The following is a 26,146-nucleotide window of genomic DNA, read 5'->3' on the forward strand; positions in this document are numbered from 1 at the left end:
TTCCCTGGCATCATCTCTAAAGTGATGTTTCTCCAACTATGAATTACTTATGGAGTCAGTCTGATTTTTGGTTAAGAGAAAAAAGTTAAAACTCAATCAGTATCAATAATGGCAATCAAAGTTATTCTTCTGAAATACAAGGGTATTTAATTGAAAACTCACTAGGATCCTATCCTAAAATTGCATTTTTGGCATAAAAAATGGCTTATTTCTGGGCCAGGTTATCTCCTATATTTTTCAAAGTACATGCTAACAGGCTAGCAGCATAAACTGCTTCCTGACCAAGTCTTACCTCATTTCTTTCTAACCAAAGCTAAAAGTTTGATGGGATGATGAAACTATCTGTCAGATAGGGCAAGAGTCAAGACTGTGCAATTCTATCAGATCTCAGTCAATTAGAAGTGGACTGCTGGGCTAGGGTAGCTCAGTAGTAGAGTGCTTACCTAACATGCATGAGGTCTTGGATTCAATCTCTGACACCACAAAAAAAAAAAAAAAAAAAGTGGACTGTTGAACCACAAAGCTACTGGCTTGTATGTGTTCCCTGTATTAAGCCTGTTACTATAATGGGCCAGATGCCTAAATCCCAGTGTCTGGGGAGGCTGGGGCAGGAGGATCTAAAGTTCGAAGCCAGCCTCAGCAACTTAGCAAGACCAGAGGCAGTTTAGTAAAATCCTGTCTCAAAATAAAGAAATGTAACTCAATGATAAAGCTATAATAAAATAAATAACATTACTATAATGGATTACACACATGAACTTCTATTTGCTATGAGTACAAATGCCAGGGAGAAAGAACTTACTAATCTGTCTACTTCTCTAGGCCTAAGCCTCAATTTTTTGTAGGGAAGAGAGACAGAAGATGGGAAGGAGACTAATCCAGAAGAGAATCTTTTCAAACTTTACCACAGTCCCACATGAAAATCCCTGCTGTAATGAACCAAGGCCACTACTAACAGGAATGTGTACTCACCCTTATGTGAAATAAAATAAAAAGCTGATTACTGTCAAGTACAGTTCTGGACTAGCAATAGCAGCAGCACTAACAACCTGAATCTTGTACAAAATGCAAACAGTAAAGCACATCTCAGACCTACTAAGTCAGACTCTGGGGGTGAGGCCCAGCAACCTGTATTTAAAAAGCACAGGTGTTTCTATTGCTCACTTGGTTTGAAAACCACGGGTCTGAGTTATGTTAGTTTATTACACTAGAAATCAGTACAACTGGAAAAGGATTATCCCTTTGGGGATAAAAATGAACATACTATATATATATATATATAAACACATACACACACAGAGGGAGGGAGAGAAGGAGGGAGAGGGAGGGAGAGAGAGAGAAGCGAGCGAGAAACTGCTTATCTTTTACTTTCTCTGATCTTTCCAAAGAGATCTAGGACACAGGACAGCTGAGGACTTACTTGGGTACTTTCATCATGAAAACCCTCCAGAAAGCTCTCTAGTAACTCATCTGCATTGTCAATTCTTTCAGCATACTCTCCCACAATCCATATCATAGCTGCTCGAGCATCTGGCTCATCCAGTGAGTCTAAGTTTTCACAGAGAGTGGCAATGATACTTTCATACCTAATACAACAAAATGGACTATGGTTACCAAGGACAAAACTCAGAACTGCATTTAATAGTGAAGGATAAAGGCAAAACCATGGAAGAAGGACCCTAAACCAAACCACTGAATTATAAAAATTTTTATTTGAAAGAACGTAAGAACTTTAAGTCAAATGATCATAAATGCCTTAAATTTCCTATTATGCTTTTCTTTGTTGCAGGGAGTGGGGGGATACTGGGGATTGAATTTAGGGGGACACGATCACTGAGCCACATCCCCAGTCCTATTTTGTATTTATTTAGAGACAGGATCTCACTGAGTTGCTTAGCGCCTCGCCATTGCTGAGGCTGGCTTTGAACTCTTGATCCTCCTGTCTCAGCCTCCCGAGCCGCTGGCACCACCGCGCCTGGCTCCTATTGTTTTAATAACTAGACTTTAATAAAAACTTATCAGATATTCTTTTCAGAAAGAAAAATTAACATGTGGTGTAAGGCAATAGTACTATCTTGTGTTTCTAACAATCTTTTTTACTACTAGATCAGAAAATTTTCCTCTATATTATTATTGCCTTCATGGTAGAAAGGAATAAAAACCCCACTTTATTTTGTTTTTCTCTCCAAAACACACACACACACACTAATGACTTGGTTTTCCAAAGAAACAAGTAATTCAAATACTTATTTCGTTTTAGAGGTCTAAGGAACCTATATTTATCATGCTGAATCCATCTCCTTCACTAATATAATTTTAAACATCAAGATAACACCATATAATAAATTACATTTGGACAACTGAATAATACACTTGTCAGCCCTACTTCTACCGATCAAACGATGCTCTTGACTATTTTCTTAGAAGTAAACTACTATTATAATCACTTATTAAGACAAATCAGACACACTTCTCTATCAATCATTAAGATATACAACCCCCACTCTTACTCTAAAAAGTTTAAAAATCTGACCCTTCTTTTTTTCTGGGAGAATGGCAAAAATCTATGATGTACTTTCCAAAATTTTCTAAAGTTAAGAAAATTATAATACACACACACACACACACACACACACACACACACACACACACACATATACACACTGCTTAATAAGCCATTCCTATGTCAAACTATTTCCACTAATTCTTAAGCATATCACTAGGCAGAAGCTTATGTACAGGTATGCCTATGGTTGTAAGGCAAAATGAGATTTAGGATGCTCAGAAGAGCTGCTCTTATTTCATTCATATTTTTTAGTTGCTATCTTTTAGAATCAATCCCAAATGAGAATATTTGTCCATAAACCAAGACCCCTCAATCTGCAATTTGTGAAGGGAAAACAGATTTTGCTTATCTGTATGAGAGCAGCTATGACATTTCAGAAAAGGTCTGAAACTGGTAATTTACTATTATATGCTCTATAATTTCCCATGAAGTAGCAGGTACCATGTAAGGTGAAGAGTATAGCTGTTACCTTCCTTGCTTTTATGGTCGGGTGACCATAAGTTTTTATCACTCAAACTGAGACATTTCTGAGGAAAAAGAACACAATCATAATTGTGGCTGGGTAACGGGCATAAACTAAGGGCATGCCCAAACAATATACAGTTTTCCTACTTAGTGATTCTGATATGCTAACTTTAATCTATGCCAAAGACACTGTGTGTTAAGGTAGTGCATCATTTCTTCTAAAACATAGTAAAGCAGAGTGAAACTCAGGTTTCAGTCCCTGTACTAACCACTTTTTATATTTACAATTTTTAATAAAGTATCCTAGTGTGGTAAGTTACATTAAAAAGAGAATTTTCCTGTGTTGCTGGGGGAGGAGCATCACTTCACACCCAGGCCACTTTGGGGTACACCAGGTTTTTCGGGCTAGCCAACTTCCCAGTGCCTTAAACATTTCCTAAATGATTTAAGGAAGAAGGTTAGAAGAATTTGGACATACTTGTTGGGATATTTGCGGAAGATGTCCCTGATGACAACAATTGCCTCTTGAACCACATAGTTTACTTTGGTCTGGATTAGATCAAGCAATGTGCTTACGCAGCGCTCAGCAGATTGCTAGAAAAAGGAACATAAAAAATGAGAAGACAGATGATCTATCTAATAATACTATATCAACATAACAAGATTTGAAACATACAGATGCATTGATTAATGATCAGGCACTTAATTTCAGCAAACTACTGCAGAGACTGAATTATAAAACGTTTATCTACATCAGAAGTTCTAGATACACACCAAATTTTATTTATTTATTTATTTTTAAATTGGTACCAGGGATTAAACCCAGAGGTGCTTAACCACTGAGCCATATCCCCAGCCCTTTTAATATTTTATTAGAGACAGGGTCTCACTAAGTTGCTTAGAGTCTCGCTAAATTGCTGAGGCCAGGTTTGAACTCGAAATCCTCCTGTCTCAGCCTCCTGAGCTGCTGGGATTACAGGCATGCACTACTGTGCCTGCCTAAGTGATAGGTTTAAAGAAAACAGTGTCAGGGCTGGGGATATAGCTCAGTTGGTAGAATGCTTGCCTTGCATGCACAAGGCCCTGGGTTCAATCCCCAGCACCATTAAAAGAAAAAGAAGAAAGAAAGAAAAGAAAAGAAAAGAAAAGAAAAGAAAAGAAAGAAAGAAAGAAAACAATTTCAACACATATCCTAAAAATTAAAGACCAATCTATCAAACGTTACACACGTTTTATGGATCACCCACAATGTGATTCCTAATGAGACACCAAAGGAAGTATACAGCATCGCCTAAGAAGTGTTCTGGTCAAAAACCCTTAACATGCCTAGGCACACACCTGTAATCCCAGGAAATCAGGAGGCTAAAACAGAAGTACCACAGGTTTGAGGTCATCCTCAGCAACTCAGTGAGGCCCTAGGCAACTTAGCAAGACCCTTCTCAAAATAAAAAATATAAAGGATTGGGGATGTAGCTCAGTGGTAAAGCCCCTGGGTTCAATCCCCAAATCCCAGTATCCCAAAAAGAAACAAACAAAAAAACTCAACATGAATTTTACCAAGCCTCTAGATTTAAATATTTTAAGGGGATAGAGAAATGAGATCGAAAAAATCACTAATATATAACAAACCAAATTCAGCTTCTGGGAAATTCTGTGAGCCTTCAATAAGTAATAATTCCTCATAAGGGACACTAAGATAAGTAAATAAAAGACTTAAAAGACATATTAACCCAATGTAAGGTGTGGACCTTGCTTAGATTTTGATTTGAACAAGCCAAATGTAAAAGATAGTCTGATGCTAATTAGGGGAAATTAAACATGAGCTGGTCATTCAATAAGATTAAGAATTATTTTTAGTTTTGGGGAATGTCAATTTTATTGTGACAATATTTTTTGCTTGTATTTGAGATACTGGGACTTGAACCTAGGAGTGCTCTTCCATTTAGTCACAACCTCAGACTTTTATATTTTGAGATGGAATCTCCCTAAATTTGCTCAGGCTGACTTCGAATTTATGATCCTCTTGCCCCAGCCTCCAAAGTAGCTGGGATTACAGTCATGTGCCACGGCACCCAGCATAACAATATTTTTTAAAAGAACCTCATCTTGCTAGACATGGTAGTACTATATATATGCTAGACAACTATAATCCCAACAGGCTGGGAAGCTGAGGCAGAAAGATTACAAGTTGCCAGCCTAGGCAACTTAGACCTCGGTTCAAAATAAAATGGACTAGGGATATACCTCTTCGGTAAAGTGCCCCAGGGATTTAATCCTCAATAACAAAAAAAAAAGAGCCTTCATTCTAGTTGGATGATATCTGCTGCATTAAAATAAAATAGTACCTCTCACCCCTGAGCGGGGAGGGACATCAAGGAGATAAGAGAAACAGAATATTTCCTTAATAAAATCTTCTAAAAGTCCTATAATAATTTAAACTACCCCAAGCAAAAATGTAATAAAAATGCTAGGTAGACGGCAGCACACCTGTAATCCCACCAATTCAGGAAGCTGAGGCAGGAATACAGCAAGTTCAAGCACAAAGTTGGTAACTCAGGGAGACCCTTTCTCAAAATAAAAAAAAAAGACAACTGTTATTTTCTGTGGTGGCACACACTTGTAGTCCCAGCATCTTGGGAGGCTAGCCTCAACAACTTAGCAAGGCTCTAAACAATTTAGTGAGACCCTATCTCTAAATTAAATATAAAAAGGGCTGAGGATGTGGCTCAGTGGTTAAGCATGCCTGAGTTCAATCCCTACTATCAAAATATAAAAGTAATAAAATGAATAAAGAAAAATTCATGTTGAGTTTTTTTTTTTAATTTCTTTCTGGGGTACTGGGGATTCGGGGATTAAACCCAGGGGCTTTACAACTGAGCTACATCCCTAACACTTTTTATTTTTTATTTTGAGAAAGAGTCTTGCTAAGCTGCAGAGTATTCAGCAGCAAAGCACCCCTGATTTCAGTCCCTAGTACTGAAAAGAAAAAAAAACAAACCTTTAATCTACTAACTATGTTCTTTCTTATTTTGATAAACTTTAAAAATATATTTCAAAGAGGGACTGGGTTAGAGCATTTGCCTAGCACACATGAGGCACTGGGTTTGATTCTCAGTATATCACATAAAAATAAATAAAAGGTATTATGTCCATGTACAACTAAAAAAATAATAATAATTGTTAAAAAATATGTTTTAAAGAGAGGAATGAAATCACTCAGAAACACAAAATTTGTGATTTCAATTCCCACTGGACACATACCTCCACCTTGATGGCACATCGTCCAATGGCCCGCACAGCTTTTCGAACAAAGTCCACATCTACCTCAGTGGCATATTCTTTCAGTTCTGCCAGAACCTGTCAAATATTGAGGAAGTGGGTAATAAATAAGGATTCTAAAATAGCAACCTCACTTCTTCTGAAGGCCAGACCTTAAGCTCTAAGTCACCAGACCTTAAGGTCTAAGTCATCATACATTTGAGACTACTTAAAGTCTGACCTGAGCAATGTTGGCTTGGGATGCCAGACGAATCATAATGTCCAATTTCTCTAGTTTAACATAGATGGGATCATTGTACTTTACAAAGAAGACTTTTATTTCCTGCTTTAAGATTTCAGGCCTGTGGAACACATAAACACAAAAAAGGGAGGTAAAGGCACATATTTATTGATATATCCTTCTGAGTCTGTATTAAATCTATACCTCTTCCCATTCCACCACCCAGGAAAAAAAAAATTACAAACTTCCTCTTACTCCTCTACTTTTTCTTTGCAATGCTAGAAATCAAACCCTGTTTTCATTTTCATAAATTTAAAAAATGATTAACAATGACCTATCAAATATTGATATTAAACTTATTTCAAAATTACAAACACTTTAATCACCAATTCACTATTTCCAACCTTTTTTGGACAATTAGGTTGATGTTCCTCAGGGCAACATATTGCACTTCTGGCTCCCCAGATAGCAAAGTGACAAGTGGAGGAGCTAACTTCTTCAGCAGCATATTATAGTAGTCAGAATCCTTGGGTAACAACTCTAGAAACTTCATTAGGACTTTCACCGCTGAAAGCACCACGGCTGAGTTGGCATGGGACAGGCGGGGAGTTACCCGCTCACAGATGCTGAGGGCAGAAAAGGAAAATTAATACCTTAGGTTGTAATTTCTTTGCTCAATCCATTTTATGAGGTAATGCTCAGAGTCCCATGGCCCAGGTATCAAGAAATTAAAGAATCAGTTAGAAAAGTCAAATCTCCATGCTTAGTCAAATGGGGATCCGACACTGCAGAAGCTTCATTCCCAGAAAACTACAGGCAGAGCAGGGATATCAGAAGACATCAGGAAACCAGCAACAGGGAATGTTCAAACTGGAAGGAAATTAGTGATACCCCAAACACTTGAGCTCATGCCATTTACCTTCTGGTTTTATAGTCCTCTTTTGTCTCCCCATATTATGTTAGGGCTCCCTGCCTCACAGCCCATTTCTACTCAACCTATAAGAAGTCAAATTAAGCATTCTGAGAGTTATTTCGTAGTAAGAGACAACAACCCACTTGTGATTTAAGGTTTCACTGTAAGATAGAGAAGTGAGTTGGCAAGAAAAACTACCCAACTCATGCCTCAGGATAATAAGAAAAGTTCTGAATTTTTTTTTTTTAAATATCAGAACATCATTGTAATATTCTCCCAACTTCTTCCCCTTCTCCTAGTCCCTGCCACCTATGCATAGATGCCTCATGAAATATTGGATATTTAATTATCTATGCAGTGTTCTCAGGAACTAATCTATTTTTGATAGTTCTGGACAATATAACTTTCCTTAGCTTACTATCTATATTAAGAATACAAGATATGCAGGCTATGTTATTCTCTCCTATACCTACTTGGCTGATTCCTCACCTTACTGATTTACCTTCTCAGTAAGCCTTCTCTGACTACTCTTCTTAAAAACTGCAATCCCTCACCTCCAAATGCCTAGCATTTCTTAATCTTTTCCTTTCTTTTGTTTTACTTGCTAGCACCTATCACCATCTGACATATTACATATTGTATCATATTATGCATATTATACATACTCCTACACCCATCCCTCAGAATAAATCCTCCATGAGGATCCTGAGTTTTGTCTGTTCACTGCTGTATCCTTGGAGCCTACAGAGTACCTATCATACAGCATGGGCTGAATATTTACTGAGTGAATGCATGAATGAGTGTTAATGTCAATAACCAACAAAAAATAAAATTCTAAGTAAAGTTCTTTCCACATTTTGTACTTTCAATGATGGAAGAAAAATATTGGAGGTGTTAGTTAAGTCCATAGGGAATAATTTCCTGGTGAACTGAAGAGTGTTTACATTCTAATAGCTTGGGAATCAGTTTCAGACAAGCAAGGAAGGTTCTTATTTAACATAATTAAAATGTCAACTTTAATGAAGAGCCAATGTTTCTTCAGAAGTATCTGCCTAGTACATTGTCTACATACACAAAATGCTCAATAAAAATTGGTGATAAATAAAAAATATGTATGTGTAGATGAATTCAGTAGTCATTTCTAACAGTAAAGGAAAATTTGTAACACTAAGGAAGTAAAGGGCTAAAAAGATCAAGATGTGATTTCCAAAATCTCCAAATTCAGACTCATATGATTTCTATAGGTAATGGGAGGCAGCATATATTTTGCTGACTTTAACATGCTTTTTCTAGTACTAAATTATAGGTATAGTTCAGTTAAATAACTATAGTATGAAGTCACTTACTATGTATCAGAATGAAAAGTGTTATCACTGCAAACATTCAATAACCTTTTATTTGCCAAATGGCTAGGAACTAAGACATGGGAGACAATGAGGGAGGTTTAGCAAAGGTACTGCTCAAATAAGAAATGAAAAGCATACATTTCTTAGAAAGTGTTATTTTTGGCATGGTTTACTCCACAACCTAGAATGTTCCTGAATTCAGTGAGAAAAATGTTTTGGGGATAACAATGTCTACCCCACATGTCCCTCAATTTCCTCAATCATAAAGACTATGATTCTAACAGTAGAAACTATAACTTATTGAATCTGGCAAGACTCTTAGCTATTATCCAGGAAAACAGACTGACCTCTGAGCTTCCCGATCATCTTTAGGGTTGTAATTAGACAGGCAGTCCAGGATGAAAATCTGGCCCCATTCTGTGCACTCATTTAGAGCTGTCAGCAGCTTATTAATGTTCTGAGGATTCAGATCAAGTAAGTTGCTGTTTGGGTGAGACTCACTGATTTCAGATAATGCTGCCACAGCATTAGCCACCACCTGGGAAACAAACAGATATGACCTTGATGCACCCAGAACAGCACAATGATGTCCAACACTTATTCAACCTTTGCTGGATCACTTTATAGATCTCAACTCATAACCATTCCTGGACATTTTATCTAGTCAGGCAAATATACATATTTTTAAATATATTTTTAATATATATTTTTAAAACATATATAAGACACCAGGAATAATATATATGGCTTCCTAGTGGTCAAGGCAATCCAGAATTATATCTATTAGCAGAGTCCACATGTTTTATTATAAAAATGTACATTAACTATTCTAATAGTATTCAAATTATAAAGACATACTAACAGCCATAAAAATGAAGTCTAAATAAGAAATATATATCAAATAATGGGAAAATCTAGGTCAATTTTGTTTTTGGTATTGGAGATTGAACTCAGGGTGCTTTGTCACCAAGTCACATTCCTAGCTCCCCCTTTTTCCTAAATATATTTATTTTTTAGTTGTAGTTGGACACAATACCCCTGTTTTATTTATCTCTATGTGGTGCTAAGGATCGAACCCAGGGCCTCCCACGAACTAGGCGAGCGCTCTACTGCTAAGCCACAACCTCAACCCTCTTTTTATTTTTATTTTGAGAGGGTCTCACCAAGTTACTTAAGGTCTTGCTAAATTGCTAACACTGGCTTTGAAAACTAATGATCTCCCTACTTTAGCCTCCCAAGTCACTAGGATTACAGACATGCACCACCGCACTTGGCTCAGACCAAATTATTTTATAGATGTGTATGCATAATGGGGAGGTGATAGTGTTGATCATAGTACAGGTCTTGTAGTAGGAAAAGGTGGACTTGAGACCAGCTGCTAAGAGAATATATAACTCTGAAGATTGGGTTTCCTTGGCTGAAAACTAGGGAAAACTGAATCCATCTCATAGGTTAATTAAGTTTGAGAATAAAAAAATCAAATGACATATGTAGAAGTGCTTTAGATAGTCTTATACAAATTTAAGATGGTTATACTTCCATAGTTCATTAAGTATAAGTTATAGTTTTTCACATTAAGATCTCTGAAATTGGTATGCATTTTACAATCAATGGCCTGGCAGTTTAAGAGAAAACTTTTCAGGGTGGGGATTTAGCTCAATGGTAGAGAGCTTGCCTAGCATACGTGAGGCCACGGGTTCAATCTCTAGTAACATAAGAGAAAAAAAAAGAAAGAAAACACTTTTCTTTTCTAGTAACACAAAAAATAATCATGTATCTTATAACCAATGAAACTGTAGACTCAATGAACAGTATTCCAAATATATCCTTGTTTCAGAGTACAGTAAATTAAAAATTGCTATCCTAGATAAGAAAATACACCTTCATCTGAACTCAAATTTGTGAATTATGTAGTTACAAGATGAAGTCAACACTTTATCAAAATTAGATTATTTCTAATATAACTAAAAAATCTATAATCAATGAACATCTAGTTATTAAAAATTTAAAAACACTCAAAATCTCACAAAAATATTAACCTACAGCCATGAATAAGCGAATTTTAAAATGTTTTGTAGTAAGAATCCAGTGTTACTAAAGATTAACAAGGTGAAGCTGGATATAAATCTGCTCAAGTATAATGACATGACAGGGCTGGGGTTGTGGCTCAGTGGTAGAGTGCTTGCCTAGCATGTGTGAGGCACTAAAAAATAAATAAAGGTATTGTTCCATCTACAACTAAAAAAAATTTAGTTTTTAAAAACAAACAAACAAACAAAAACTTCAGCAAGTATATATATAAATTATTCTCAAAAAATGTCAACCCAGCCAGGCACAGTGGAACACGCCTGTAATCCCAGCAACCTGGGAGGCTGAGGCAGGAGGATCGAGAGTTCAAAGCCAGCCTCAGCAAATTAGTGACACCCTGGTCTCTAAATAAAATATAAAAAAGGGCTGGGGATGTGGCTGCTCAGTGGTTGAGTGACCTTGAGTTCAATCCCTTGTACCAAAGGGGGAAAACAAAATTTAAAAAAACCTTGAGAAATGGAGTTTAGAAACAACCAGAACTTATACTTCATTAGCTTCAAAAAACGTAGTGGCTATAATTTAGCTACTGGTTTTAATATCTACATTATATGCATAGCTTGAAGATTATTCTACTATATGATTTGCCTTAAAGTTAAATGAAGAGAATTTAACAAATAATACACTTATAATACTACCCATTATTATATAAAAGATAATGACGGCATAAATAGAATAATCTCGAACTGTAATATGGTGGTTAGAACAAAGATTCCAAGATAAAAATCTCAGACCCACTTAGCAAAAGATTATGTGAAAACTAAAAGGCATAAGAAGACTGAAACAATCCCCTCTGCGTATTTCATGAGCAGGAAAAGATATTTTATTTCTCATGCTTAATTAAGTTGATTAATCTTATTTTAGTATAAAAAATCAGAATGTCATATTGAAAGATCAAATGCCTATTCTGATCTACTGCTGCCAATACATGCCCAATCTTGATTTCCAGTTGTCTAAAATAAGCCTCCTACTACAATTACCATTTCTGCTAATGAAATTCTTTTGTTTTTTTTTCTTTTAAGCTAAATAAAAAGGCCCTATAATAGAAAACAAAGAAGAAAAAGCAAGAATTGGAATTTCTAAAAAGAACAGGAATAGAACAGAAGGATGCTAAACAGAATGAGCAATTAAAATTCCTCTGTTATCATTAGCAACTGGAAATTAAACTGAGTATATAATGAAGCTAATGAAGTATAAGTTCTGGTTGTTTAAATAGGCAACTTCGGACTGGGGATGTGGCTCAAGCGGTAACGCGCTTGCCTGGCATGTGTGCGGCCTGGGTTCAATCCTCAGCACCACATACAAACAAAGATGTTGTATCTGCAGAAAACTGAAAAATATTGAAATTCTCTCTCTCTCTCAATAAATAAATAAATAAATAAATAGGCGACTTCACTTATCGTCATATTAAAACAAGAGATAAAAGTCAACTACTTGAAGATATAATAAGATCAGATCAAAAGATTAAACTGTTGAGCAAAGATGATGAAGAGAACAGTGATCAGTGTCAGTCACTGCCTGTGTCAGGGACAGGCTAGAGGGGATGCCCTCCTGCCCTGTGCCAAACCTCTGCTCCTCTAAAATTCCTAGAGGTTCTTTCCATTCTAGCTCTTACTCTTATCTCCTAATCTTCACATCCAGATAGTTATGTTTCCAGAAATGTCCTGAGACAGGCCATGAGGAAGTGCTTCAAGTTCTCCTAGTCAGTGAACTGCCTCCTCCACTCTAATGGAAACCTGAAATAAGCAGTCACATTAAAGATAAAGAAAAGGACTGTCTTTAAGAGAGCAACTAGGTGGCAAGGACCATCATTTGTTGATGCTTACACTATGTGTCTTTGGAATTTTGTACTTTGAACACATATTGTTTGTTTTTAAAAAATAAACTTTTAAAATTACAGATTGAAATTAAAATTTACTTCTCCAGACAATAATATAATATCATAAGCATGGGATTTAGTTAAAAAAAAATCACAGAACAACAAATTCAACCCTTATAGTAACTGCCTTAATTTCCCTGAAATATTAAAACAAAGTTATGCCCTCTCACTTGATACAGCACTTTGATTTTGAATTGTTAAGATAATCATATGCAATGTATCCTCCCTAGAAAACTGGCATTTCTTAGGAAAAACTGCTATAATGTTAGAAAAGTTAGTTTCTAACACAGAAAGGGAGTTGGGAAACAAAGATTTGCTTTAAAAACAAATTTATAAATAGGGTTTCTTAAATGAGCTTTCTCAATACATGAACTGACTTATAAAAAGTTGGCTTGCAGGTTTTACAAAGAAATATACCCATTGTAGTAAAAAAACAATCAAACCCCCAAAACCTACCTTCTTTTTCATCTTGCCTCCTAATTATGGTTAAGTTCTAAACATTCCCTACCTTTTCCCTTCATAGACCTAATGCAATATAGATATGTATATATAAAGTTTTTAATACCTATATGTCCACAAAAGCATATGTAAATACTCATACAGTCACACTCTTTTTAGACAAATCTTTTTTCTGCCTCATCAACAGACTTCTTTGTTGGTTGATTGGTTTGTACTATTAGGGATTGAACCAGAGGGCTCTACCACTGTTTTTTTTGTTTTGTTTTTTTTTTTAACAGCCACAGCCTCCCCCTTTAATATTTAATTTTTGAGATAAGGTTTCGATAAGTTACCCAGGAGGGGCTATTGAACTTGCAACCCTCCTGACTCAGCCTCTTGAGTAGCTGGTATTACAGCCATGCACCCTTATGCCCAGAAGATGTCTCTTCTATTAGATAGTTCTTTATGGACCCCTGGAGTCATCTCAACTTTTTGTTAAGGTAAGCAATTTGTATTTTGGCTTACTTTACATTATGCCTAATCAAGTTATATTCCCAAGGGATAAAAGATTATAATAGTTAAAAAAATTATTGGAACTTACTACATGCCATTAAATCCTCATTAAAAACTCGGAGGTGGTTGCTATTAAAATTCACCTGCTCTGGATAAAAAAAACAGGCTTAAAAGCTCAGTGACTTGCTTAAGGTCAATGCAGCCAAAAAAAGATATTGCTTGAACCTAAACTCAAGGTCCATGTCTGATTCCAGTATCTGAGTACTTACTAATCTCGTCTCCAGCATTTACATAAGTCCCTAGATCTGTGAACTTCAACTGAGAGAAAGGGAGAAAAGCAGCTCAGGGAGAAAGATAATAGAAGCAAAACATCAATTCACAATAGCTAAATTGTGGAACCAACCTAGATGCCTTTCAGTAGATGAATGGATTAAAAAAATATGGTATATACACATAATGGAACATTACTCAGCATTAAAAGAGAATAAAATCATGGCATCTTCAGGTAAATGAATGGAGTTGGAGAATATAATGCTAAGTGAAATTAGCCAATCCCAAAAAAACAAATGTCAAATGTTTACTCTGATATGAGGATGCTAATCTATAATGGGGATGGGTAGGGGAGCATGGGAGGAATGGAGGAACTTTAGATAAGGCAAAGAGGAGGGAGCAGGCATGCGGGTAGGAAAGACAGTGGAATGAGATGGACATCATTATCCTAATTACATGAATGAAGACACGAATGGTGTGATTCTGTGTGCAACCAGAGACACGAAAAACTGTGCTCTATATGTGTAATATGAATTGAAATGCATTCTGCTGTCATATATAACAAATTGGAATAAATAAATTTTAAAAAATTATTTCCAGAGAGGTGACATGAAGACTTATATGAAGACTTTTCTACTTTGTATATTTCAGAGATAATCATATCCTATCAGTACTTAAAGTAGCAAAATTTACTATTCAGCTATAAAATCTGATTTACAAGCTATATCTATTTCATATGCAGAAATTCTGAGGACATAAATTTGACCTCATTTTTTTTTTTAAAGGAGCAAGCTGGAACCGTGGGTATGGTTAGAATAAAAATGATCCTTAAAAAAGAATTTTAGGAGAAAGTCTAGATACATACTTGGAATGGAATATTATAGACAGAAGCATCTTTGTGAGAAACCTCACACATTTCTCTGTCTCTTAGAATGCTTTTCACCCTACATGCTATTCTCCTTCATAACCTAAGAACCCAAGAAACATCATTTTTCTGTAATGGTGACTTCCTCCTATTAATTAAACTAGTATTTGGAGGGCTTTGATTTCTAACAATGAACTTCAAAGTTACAATAGTCTGAAAAACTTTATGCTTCGGTTTTTCTGTTCAGTTTATAATTTTTTTTTTTTTTTTGCAGGCAGGTGTCAATGAACAACCTGAATAAAGTGAAAAAAATTGAAAGCAATTAAGATAACTGATCAAAACTGTTTCTATTTAAAGAAACATGTGATTTACATATTTTCATCCATTAAGCAACAGTTTAGAAAATTGTCATCTCCTTTACAGAGTGGCCTCAAATGACATGTAAAAAACAAGGCAAAATGTACTTAATCTAAGAATTTCAGTCATTATTCTCTCCTCATAGACACAATGATTGTGTAGTACCAGTAAAATGTCTCCCCCTCATAAACAAGTAAATTTTGAAGCTTATACTATAAGCTAAAATACTGTCCAAAAACACCAACTGAAAACAAGTCGACCACATCGTGTTCCATAATATTCCATTTTCCCAATGTTCTTCCTTGGAATGAAAGCTAAAATTGCCTAGTGGAGCCAACATACCTCATGGCAAGAAAGTCTGATTACTTATTAACAAACAAGATTAACAAATAATAAAATTCATTTTATGTGGCTTAAGATATAGTCTGACAAAATGCAAATATTCTCAAAAGCAAAACACTACAAATAAATACCAACAGAAAAAAGTGTTCCCCTAACAAAGAGTTACTTAGCCCAAAGTTTCTAAAGTTCATGAAAGCATGCTGCAATATGAACCAAACAAAGCCTTCTCTCTCACACCACTTATGATCTCCCTTTTGAGAGTAAAATATTCCCATACCAAATTAGAGCCTTGAGATCATCTTAAAGGAAAATGAGAATCAACTTTCAACTTCTGGTAAGCAACTCAAACTATACATACAACAGATTCAGTTTTTAGGAAATTTCTGATGAGAACTGCTTCAAAGGTATATTTTACTTTGTAAAAATAATTCTGCAATGATATGGTAAGTAATAATATAAAGTTCATTTGTTGTAAAATTGTCCTCAACTTTTAAAATTTTAATCTTTAAAATCACTAATATCCAGCACCACAATCACTATACAAAAGAGAATATGTTTGTCATTATTGCAGCTTACTCTATAGTAGGTTTAGTATTAGAGCTCTGCAAGTCCTCTGTCCTTTTTTTAATAAACTGTTTTTTTAAATTCTTTTTAGTTGTAGATGGACACAATAACTTTATTTTATTTGTTTATTTGTAATGTGGTGCCAGGGATGGAACCTAGTGCCTCACGCATGCTAGGCAAGCACTCTACCACTGAGCCACAACCCCGGCCCCATGTCCTTTCTTAAAAAAAAAAAAAAATATATATATATATATATATATATATATATATATATATATATATATATATATATATATATATATATATATATTTAGTTGTAGATGGACACAATATCTTTATTTTTTTATGGTGCTGAGGATCGAACCCAGTGCTTTCCACATGCAAGGTGAGCACTCTACCACTGAGCTACATCCCTAGTCCCAAGTCCTCTGTCCTTTAATGCTCACAACAATCCTATGACAGAACAACTATATTTAATCTCCATTTTACAGATGAGAATACTAAAGCTTAGGGAAACCATACAGCTAAGAAATGGCAGAACCAGTAATCAAACTCAAGTCTGGTTCCAGAGCCTGAATTTTAAATATCTTGCTACAGCCACTAGAAAAAAAGGAAAAAAAAACCAACTTTCTGAACTGTTTTTATAACTTTTCTGTAAATTTAAATTAATCCCCCTGCAATGAGATTATTTAAAAAAAAAACCCTAAATTGGCATTAATATGATATGGTAAAAACAATGATTTTAAGAGAAGAAAAAAAAAAGTTGAGAACACATAGAAAACAATTTCCACAAAGTGTATTATATAATAGGGTGGGGGGGGGGGAAGTATTCACTTTCTCCATAAGCAGAGACAGAAAAGTGTTCAGATCAAGTAATGGGAAATTCAAGACTGTGGGCCTGACATCAAAGCAGTCTCCAATGAGTCCACTTACTCAACACTTCAATTCTGCAGAAATTAACAGCAGTTCCTCCTTTAGTATCAAATGTAACTTTAGTCACTTGAGAAACTCAAGACACAGACTGAGCAAATCACCTATATTACTTTCAAGTGCCTACCACATAATGACACTCATACACGCCTAAAATTCCACAAGTTCCCTAACTTCTTTATGGACATTTGGTATGAGTAACAAGCTGCATTTCTAATTTCACCAATGTATAATATCTTAATTGTATTACTATTACTTATTAAAATATATTTAAGAATTGAAGAAATCCCTTTATTAAGGCACTAAATTGACATAATTACTTTTTTCTACACAGTTTAAACCTATCTTTGACAATTTAACACAGTCCCCATTAATACCAAATATATTCTGACAAAAATCTTCCTTGAGCTTAGAAAATAATCTAGACAGACTTAACTTCTTCAGTATTATCATCTTAAACTGCACAAGATTTCTAAAGCCTAAATAAAAATTATAACAACCAAAGGTGTATGTTAAATATGTTCAAGAATAGTTGCAGTTTATTAAATATTTGATACATGTCAGGCATTATTCAAATTTTAAATAAATTATTCCTCCATCTTCAAAATAATCCGGTAAAATAAGAATTTTACAAATGAGAAAAGTGAAGCTCATTTTAAATAACTTGCTAAAAGCCACATTTTTAGCTGTCAGCCAACCCAGAACTCACCTCAGAGCCATAGCAGCCACTCTGGCTCTGAGGTCTACACAGGCTGAATATCCTTTATCTGGAATGTTTGGAACCAGATAAATGTTTGGAAATGTTTTAAATTTCTTATTTTTTCAAATTTTGGAATATTTGAAAAGTATTACACACGTAATAAGCTATCTCAGGGATGGGACCCAAGTCTAAAAACACAATTCATTTTTTTAAATATTTTTTTTTAGTTATCAATTGACCTTTATTTTATTTATTCATATGTGGTGCTGAGAATCGAACCCAGTGCCTCACACTTGCTAGGTAAGCCCTCTACCACTGAGCCACAACCCTAGCCCCACACAATTTATTTTATTTCATATATACCTTATACACAGCCTAAAGATTACTTTAAACTATAGTTTCAGAGTGCTAACATCTTGAATGCAATTCATCACATAAAGTAAATTTTCCACTTGTGGCATTAAGTCAGTGCTCAAAGAGTTCCAGATTTTGAAGCATTCTGGATATTCACATCAAGGGATGCTCAAGCATCTAATCTCTAAGGTTTTATGATCTAGACACTATTGATAGTTAGGCCTGGTAGGGGTGAGTGTGGGGACACACTATCCTCTGCACTGTAGGTTGTTTAAAGCATCCCTGGACTCTACCCACAAGATGCCAGTAGTTTTCCTCCCATCAGTTATGACAACCAAATGTTTCCAGACATTTTCAAATATCCCCTGGGGAACAAAATTACCCCTGGTTGAGAACTATTATCACAATCATATGCTGCATTCTATGTGTTGGCTAGCACACAGTTGAAATACATACCTTCTTCTAAGAAGAAAAATGTTTTCATAAAATGGTTTTTCAGCAAAAGTTTTAATTAATAGAAGATTGCAGTGGCTCAGGAGGCTCAGGCAGGAGGATCACAAGTTCAAAGCCAACATTAGCTACTTTATGAGGGCCTAAGCAACTCAGGGAGACCCTGTCTCAAATATATATTAAAAAAAAAAATACTATACCAGATCTAAGTTAAGACTGTTTTGAGTATGTTGCTTGTGCAAAAGAACCTTCAGCAAATAAAAAAACCCTTTTTTTTACTAATTAGTCTACACGCCAGGCAAGGGGACGCACACTTGTTAATCCCAGTGGCTTGGGAGTCTGAGAAAGAAGAATCACAAGTTCAAGGTCAGCCTCAGAAACTTAGAAATAAATAAAAAACAAAAGAGTAGGATGTGGCTCAGTGGTAAAGTGTCTCTGGGTTAAATATCTAGTGCAAAATCATCATTATCATCATCAGTTTACACTTCTGCAGAAATCAAGCAATAGAAAAGGGATACTCCCTGATCTTGAGACTGACAGAAGGCCTAGATGACAAAGATCAAAGGAACTCTGCAGTAAGCCAAAGGGCCTCAGGAAAACTAAGATCAAAAATAAAAAGCAAAGCATGTATGGTGGGGCTACCCAGGGAGTCCCTTGAGGAGATTTTAACATGAATATGCTAAGTAGAAATACCCCCAAAATGACTTTGAGAGCAAAATAAAAACCATAGGAAGAAAAAAAAATCCTAATGTATGAATAAAAACTAGAGGATACTATCATCTAAAGTGCATTTTGTTTCTTGTATATATACATATACTTGTGACATAATATTTCTAAAATTTTTGAAATTGTGAAGAAATCATGGAGGTTACTTTCCTGTAACTTCAAAGTGCTTCCTCATCTGGAATAAAGGTTTGCTTTCAAAATAATGAACAAAATTTACAATTGAAAATAACTCTAATTCCCTTAGAACAGATTTCACTGTATCAATCTGTACAGATTATAAAAGGAATCAGTACCTTTTAAATTAATATCATAGTGACATTAGCCTTTGCCTTTTAATGTCTATTAAAATGACTATAGTAACAGCTATGACCTTATAAAACAGGTGTATTAATAGGCAATTTTTATGCAAAAGCTCAAGTAATACTCGCAACAACTCTCCAAGAGAGTATTCTTCATTTTTCAGAAGAGAAAATAGACTTAAGAAAATTAAGCGGGGCTGGGGTGTGGCTCAAGCGGTAGCGCGCTCCCCTGGCATGCGTGCGGCCTGGGTTCTATCCTCAGCATCACATACAAAGATGTTGTGTCTGCCGAAAACTAAAAAATAAATATCAAAAAGTCTCTCTCTCACCTCTCTCTCTCTCTCTCACCTCTCTCTAAAAAAAAAAAGAAAAGAAAATTAAGCAATGTGAACATAAAGTCCTAGCTTAATATAAGAGTGAGAATTTATTACTTCAAAGTCCACCTTTTTCTATCAACTTGTATGTCACTGAAATTCAGCTTTAACTAAAGTATAAATGGCAAAACAACTGCAGAAAACAAGGTGATACTCCCCCAAAAAGACAAAGTAAAAATATAATAAAGTTCTATTATTTCAGCAAGGCACAATACTACTTGGAACAAGACTGGAGGCCAACATAACCCCAAGAGTTTTTTTTTTTCTTTTTTCCCCCAATTCTGAGAATCAAACCAGGCCTTGCTAGGCAAACACACTACCACTAAACATATCCCCAGTGCTTTTTAAGACGGGGTCTTGCTAAGTTACCCAGGATGGCCTTGAACTTGTGACACTTCTGCCTTGGCCTCATGAGTTGGGATTCAAAGCATGTGTGACTGCACCCATCTGAGCTGTTAGCTCTTGGTCAACATTTTACTCTCATATTAGGAGATTTCAAAGTCATTCTGCAGATACTCTAGTGCTTTCACATATAGGATGCCCTTTGAAGTGCTTCCTCAGAAAACTAAGGCAGAATGCCCTTGAAGTGTTCATTTCCAGAGTGAGTCTAGTATTTACTGTTGCCCGCTGCTGCCACCGTGTGGAGCAGCCTCTGAAACAGCAGAACAACAAAACCACCCCTCAAGAACAGTAAACTAAGGACTCATATCCATCACAAGAATAAGAGGATTAAGATGATTTCATAATAAAACAGTATCCAGATAATTAAAGACATATATAAATTCAAAATAGTAGCTGGTTCACAACTTGGAAATGGGCTATGCAAAACAACAAAAAAATAGCAGCCACTTCGAGAAAATGAAACAGATTTATATACACACACATATTTAAATTTTGTGGTGTACATACTAGGTCAAAATCCTGGCTATATCACTACTTGCTGCATGACTTTAGGATAGTTCTTTTTTTTTAATATTTATTTTTTAGTTTTCGGCGGACACAACATCTTTGTATGTGGTGCTGAGGATAGAACCTGGGCTGCACGCATGCCAGGCGAGCGGCTACCGCTTGAGCCACATCCCCAGCCCTTTAGGATAGTTCTTTAGTCTCTATATACATCTCTTGATCTGTAACATGGAATAACTTCTATTTCACAAAGCAGATCTGAGAACTAACTGAAAAATTGTACATAAATGTATTATTGTGCCTGGAATAGAAGGCATTTAAGTATTTCTTTTCTTAATGACATAAGACCTTAAAAATTCATGAGGTGTTTTGAGCTACTGAACCTTATATTCTACCTTTACACCTTGGAAGTTAATCTAGTTACTTAGTTACTCAATCTAATTCTTAGCAGCATTTGATCCTACTGATAAAAAGAACATCAGTGTGATGATTGTAATATTTCATATACGGTTACATTTTATAATTGCGATTTCATTTTTAGGATTAAAAAGCAAGGCATAGAGTTGAGGTTAAAAGTATGGATTTATGAGCTAGAACTGTGGCTTAGTGGCAGAGTGCTTCCTCACATGTGTGAGGCACTGGGTTCGATTCTCAGTACCACATAAAAATAAAATTATTGTGTCCATCTACAACTAAAAAAATATATTTTTTAAAAAAAGTACGGATTTAAAGTCAAAAGTAAGTACAGTTGTATAAGTGCTGGCTTTTAAGTCCAACCTTTTCAGTGCTTCACTAAAACAACAAGAAAAAAGGAGTCAAATGATTTGACTATGCATAACAAGGCCAGGACAAGAGTAAGGCAAGTGAAGCACTATTGGCATGAAATTTAAGAATACAGCCAGTACTTAAGTGAATCTCTCCCTTTTTTGGGGGGTGGGGGGGGGGTAATCAGGGATTGAACTCAGGGGCACTCGACCACTGAGCCACATCCTCAGCCCTATTTTATATTTTATTTTAGAGACAGGGTATCACTGAGTTGCTTAATGCCTCGCTTTTGCTGAGGCTGGCTCTGAACTCGTGATCCTCCTGCCTCATGAGGATTCTGAGCCTGTAGGATTACAGCCATTTGTCACTGTGCCTGGCTCTCCTATCAGAGAAAACTGCTATTGCTACTGAGAAATCTCACAAGAATGTAAAAAGACTTTCTATTAAGTGGGCAGTAGATTAAATAACTGGGTAGCTAATGATGACATCTAGCTCTTGGAAAATTTTGAGACAGAGACCAAAAGAATGGGCTAAGAATGTAGCTCACAGGCTGGGGATGTAGCTCAAGCGGTAGCGCGCTCCCCTGGCATGCGTGCAGCCCAGGTTCGATCCTCAGCACCACATACAAAGATGTTGTGTCCGCCAAAAACTTAAAAATAAATATTAGAAAAAATTCTCTATCTCTCCCACCTCTCTTAAAAAAAAAAAAAAAGAATGTAGCTCAGTGATAAAATGCTTGCCTAGCATAGATGAGGTCTGTGTTTGATCCCCAATACCTCAAAAAGTAAAAATAAAAAAAATATAAACTAAAAAAAAAGATAGATATTCCTAAAACAGTTTTTATAAAATCTACCAAGTAACCTTAAATTTTCCCTAAAAGTAAAAATTTTTGAAAATCTCCACAAATCTTGTTACTATAAAATTAGGTTGAGAATTATTATTATTATTTTTTTTTGTATTGTTTTAAATTTAGAGACAGGGTCTCCCTGAGTTGCTCAGTGCCTTGCCTTTGCTGAGGCTGGCTTTGTACTCTCCATCCTTCTGCCTCAGCCTCCTGAGCCACTGGGATTACAGGCGTGCAACATCATTTCCAGCCTAGGTTGAGAATTATTAGAGGTATTATAAAATTTTGATACAATAGAATAATATATTAAATTCAAATAGAAACCCATTCATGTGTTACCTGCTTAAATTACATACACCTAAGGAATGGAAAAGAAAATAATCAAAACAAGATTGGCATGTATTGATAGTTATTGGATCTGGTAATGAGCTCTTTATTTATCACATTCATCTATTACGTTTATATTTTCTATTCTGAATATGTTTGAAGATTCCCATAATAAAAAGCATAAATAAATGACATACACATGTTGTTTAAATGTTTTGGATGAAAGGAAACTATCCCTCTCTTCTATAACAAAGCTTAGAATAGAGCTGTGGATGTTGTTCCCTTGGTAGAGTGCTTGGCTATTATGTGAGGCCCTAAGCACTGCCAAAAACAAAACACAAAATAAAAACTAAAAAATCTTAAAATAAATCAGATAAAGAAGGCTTATTCCAGAAACTGTATTCCCTTAGTTGATCTGGATAAATATTACACAGGTTAAAAACAAAAATGCTTTTACTGCTAAACCCTTAGTCCTTAACCCAGAATTTCAAGGGTTCTGCACCCCCTCTGGAACTGGAATTGCCTGAAGGAGAATTAATTTTCATTTAAATCCACTCTTCTATTCCCCACCTCCTCCAGTGAGAGAATCAAACCCACGGCCTCCCACATGCTAAACAACAAGCGCTCTGAGTTATACCTCTAGCTCTCTATCCATTCTTAGCACCAATGAATATTTAATAAGTTTCCACAGGGTACATGACATTCTGCTTATCTGGTTGGTGCTTGGAACCCAAACACTTCATCTCCTTATTTGTCCTCAGAGAACTTCAAAGACAGCTGCTCTAGATAACAGTGAATCTAGAGCTAGAGTTATAGAGCTCAGTGAAAGAGCACTTGCCTGGCATGTGCGAGGCACTGGGTTTGATTCTCTGCACAGCATACAAGTAAATAAAAAAATAAATAAAGGTACATTGACAACTAAAAAAACACATTTAAAAAAGTAATATTGAATCAAAAGTGGTAACAAAAACTCAAGTTGGTACCAGCTAAACATTCCATACAATAGATATTATTGCCTCATAAACTTATCTTAAAAAAAAAGGTGTCACATGGTGCTGCTTAGAGTGGGGGTTGTTTGTACAAAAATTATGATTAAATATTACACAGGTTGTTATGCCGTTAGAGAAGTCTTGGTTCTACACTCATCCCTAAGCCTAAAGGCGACTAAAGATTCCTGATATTAGTCAGAATAATACCTTTAAAATATGTAGCTTGCTTCATTCTTTGACCTTACTACTAATCTGAAAAGATAATAAACGGAAAGCCAAGGTTACCCAGAAAATAAGTTGAACCAAATGAGACATCAAAGAAGACCTGAGTACGTAATTGGCAAGGAAGAAAAATATCTATTTCGGGCAACTTCTAACTCTTCTCTCCATTGAAAAACTTCAGCAAAAAAATAGAGGTTATCTACTGATTAACACTTAGTTATTTGTCTCCAATTAAATACTATAGTAGACAAAAAGGGGAACACTTTAAAGAAAGTGGCTATTCCTCCCTCTTCTCAGTAATGACACTTAGTGACAAATCAATTCAAATAAGTGTCAATGGTTCACTTGATCCCCTTCATTATACAAGTGTGTATCATCACTATATCCGGTTCAAACTCAAAAACTTTAGAAAGCTAGGCCTGGTGGTACATGCTTATAATCTCAGTGGCTCTGGAGGCTGAGGCAGGAGGATCACAAGTTCAAAGCTAGCCTCAGCAACTTATTGAAGCCCTAAGCAACTCTCTGAGACCCTGTATTCAAAGTAAAAAATAAGAAGAGTGAGGATGTGGCTAACCCTGGTACCAAGAGATGTGGGTCAAACCCTGGTACCAAGAGATTATTTTCTTCAGATACATGTTTTTGGTATTTTCTCTTAGTATAGAAATAGAAACTGAATCAAAATGAAGAATCTTTATTGTCTAATTTTTTTTTTCTTTTTTTTTTTTTTGGTACTTTGCCATTGAGGTACATCAGCCCAGTCCTTTTTATTTTGACACAGGGTCTGGCTAAATTGCTGAGGCTGGCCTTGAACATGCAATCTTCCTGTCTAAGCCTCCCGAGTTGCTGGGATGTTAGGTATGCACTACTGCTCTTGGGAAAAATAACCTTAAAATATGTGTATGTGGGCTGAGGATGTGGCTCAAGCAGTAGCACGCTCGCCTGGCATCCGTGCGGCCCGGGTTCAATTCTCAGCACCACATACAAATAAAGATGTTGTGTCCACCAAAAACTAAAAAATATTAAAAAATTCTCTCTCCCCTAAAAAAACGTGTATGTATGTATAAAATTTTAAGGTAAAACCACGTGAAGAAAATGATTATAAAGTTTATTTCTGAGGAAATACAGGGGTAGGTATAATAGAAAGTTTTGTTTTAAGACTCTATAGTGCTTATATTTTGAACAATTGTCACACCTCAAAAACACTGAGGGTGAGAGGTACACAATAGTCATGTTTCCATAGGTATCTATGATCCAATGTCCCAAAGACAGGTTGTGTTAAACATGTTTTGAAAAGGGACACTTTTGGGGGGGAGGGTGTCAGGGATTGAACTCAGGGGCACTTGACCACTGAGCCACATTCCCCCAGCCCTATTTTATATTTTATTTAAAGCCAGGGTCTCACTGAGTTGCTTAGCACCTCGCTTTTGCTGAGGCCGACTTTGAACTTGCGATCCTCCTGCTTAGCCTCCTAAACTGCTGGGATTAACAAGGGGTGCACCACCGTACCTGGCTGAAAAGGGACACATTTTAAATATTGTTCTCTTTATAAAAGCAGTTTATTACCATAGGATTTGAATCTGCTATGAGATCCCGTAGAGAATCCAGAAATCCCTGATCTTCCACCATCTGGGCATTGATATCATGGAGTTTTGCCACACAGACTGCTGCTGTTTTCCGAACATAGGGGTCTTCATCCTTTAAGCACTTGCGGAGGGGCTCACAGAGATATTCTGTAATCTTGTCCACCCGGATGCAACCCATGGTCCTAACTGCCAAGGCCCGAATCAAAGGATTGGGATCTTCACAGTCCTACAAAAACAATATCAGTTCTGAGTAAATAAGGTAAACAGTCCAGTTGATGCAAGCCACAAGAGAATATTTTAGTAATTTAAGTTTCTGGTTACACAACATAATCTCCCTATTCCTTTTCTAAGTAAAAGTTTTAGTTGTCTATCCAAGAGTTTAGAAGGAAGCCAGGCATAGTGGTACATATGCCTATTACCCCACCTAGCTGGATGGCTAAGGCAGGAGGATCAAAATTTGAGGCCAACCTGAGCAACTTAGCAAGAAGGAAATCACCTGTTTAATATTCAAAATAAGGAAAAGCCCAGTAATCCAAGGCTAGCCATATAAATCCATGCATAGCTCTAACTTTCAA

At 35.9% G+C, this 26,146-nt stretch overlaps 1 protein-coding gene across 7 annotated transcripts in view; it reads right to left on the bottom strand.

Moving 5' to 3' along the window:
* The window catches only part of Ap2b1 (adaptor related protein complex 2 subunit beta 1), a 128,852-nt gene that overhangs the window by 67,298 nt on the left and 35,408 nt on the right, over positions 1-26,146 (bottom strand). For all 7 annotated transcript variants that reach the window (XM_078042430.1, XM_013357042.4, XM_013357040.4 and 4 more), the window contains 7 exons: positions 25,552-25,797; positions 9,137-9,327; positions 6,935-7,156; positions 6,531-6,651; positions 6,293-6,388; positions 3,510-3,625; positions 1,421-1,586 (listed from right to left, as the gene is read on the bottom strand). In XM_078042430.1, coding sequence (XP_077898556.1) covers positions 1,421-1,586; positions 3,510-3,625; positions 6,293-6,388; positions 6,531-6,651; positions 6,935-7,156; positions 9,137-9,327; positions 25,552-25,797 — 1,158 coding nt within the window. The remainder of the gene's footprint in view (positions 1-1,420; positions 1,587-3,509; positions 3,626-6,292; positions 6,389-6,530; positions 6,652-6,934; positions 7,157-9,136; positions 9,328-25,551; positions 25,798-26,146) is intronic.

This window comes from Ictidomys tridecemlineatus, chromosome 3 (assembly GCF_052094955.1).
Source record: "Ictidomys tridecemlineatus isolate mIctTri1 chromosome 3, mIctTri1.hap1, whole genome shotgun sequence".
Classification (NCBI taxonomy): Eukaryota; Metazoa; Chordata; class Mammalia; order Rodentia; family Sciuridae; genus Ictidomys; species Ictidomys tridecemlineatus.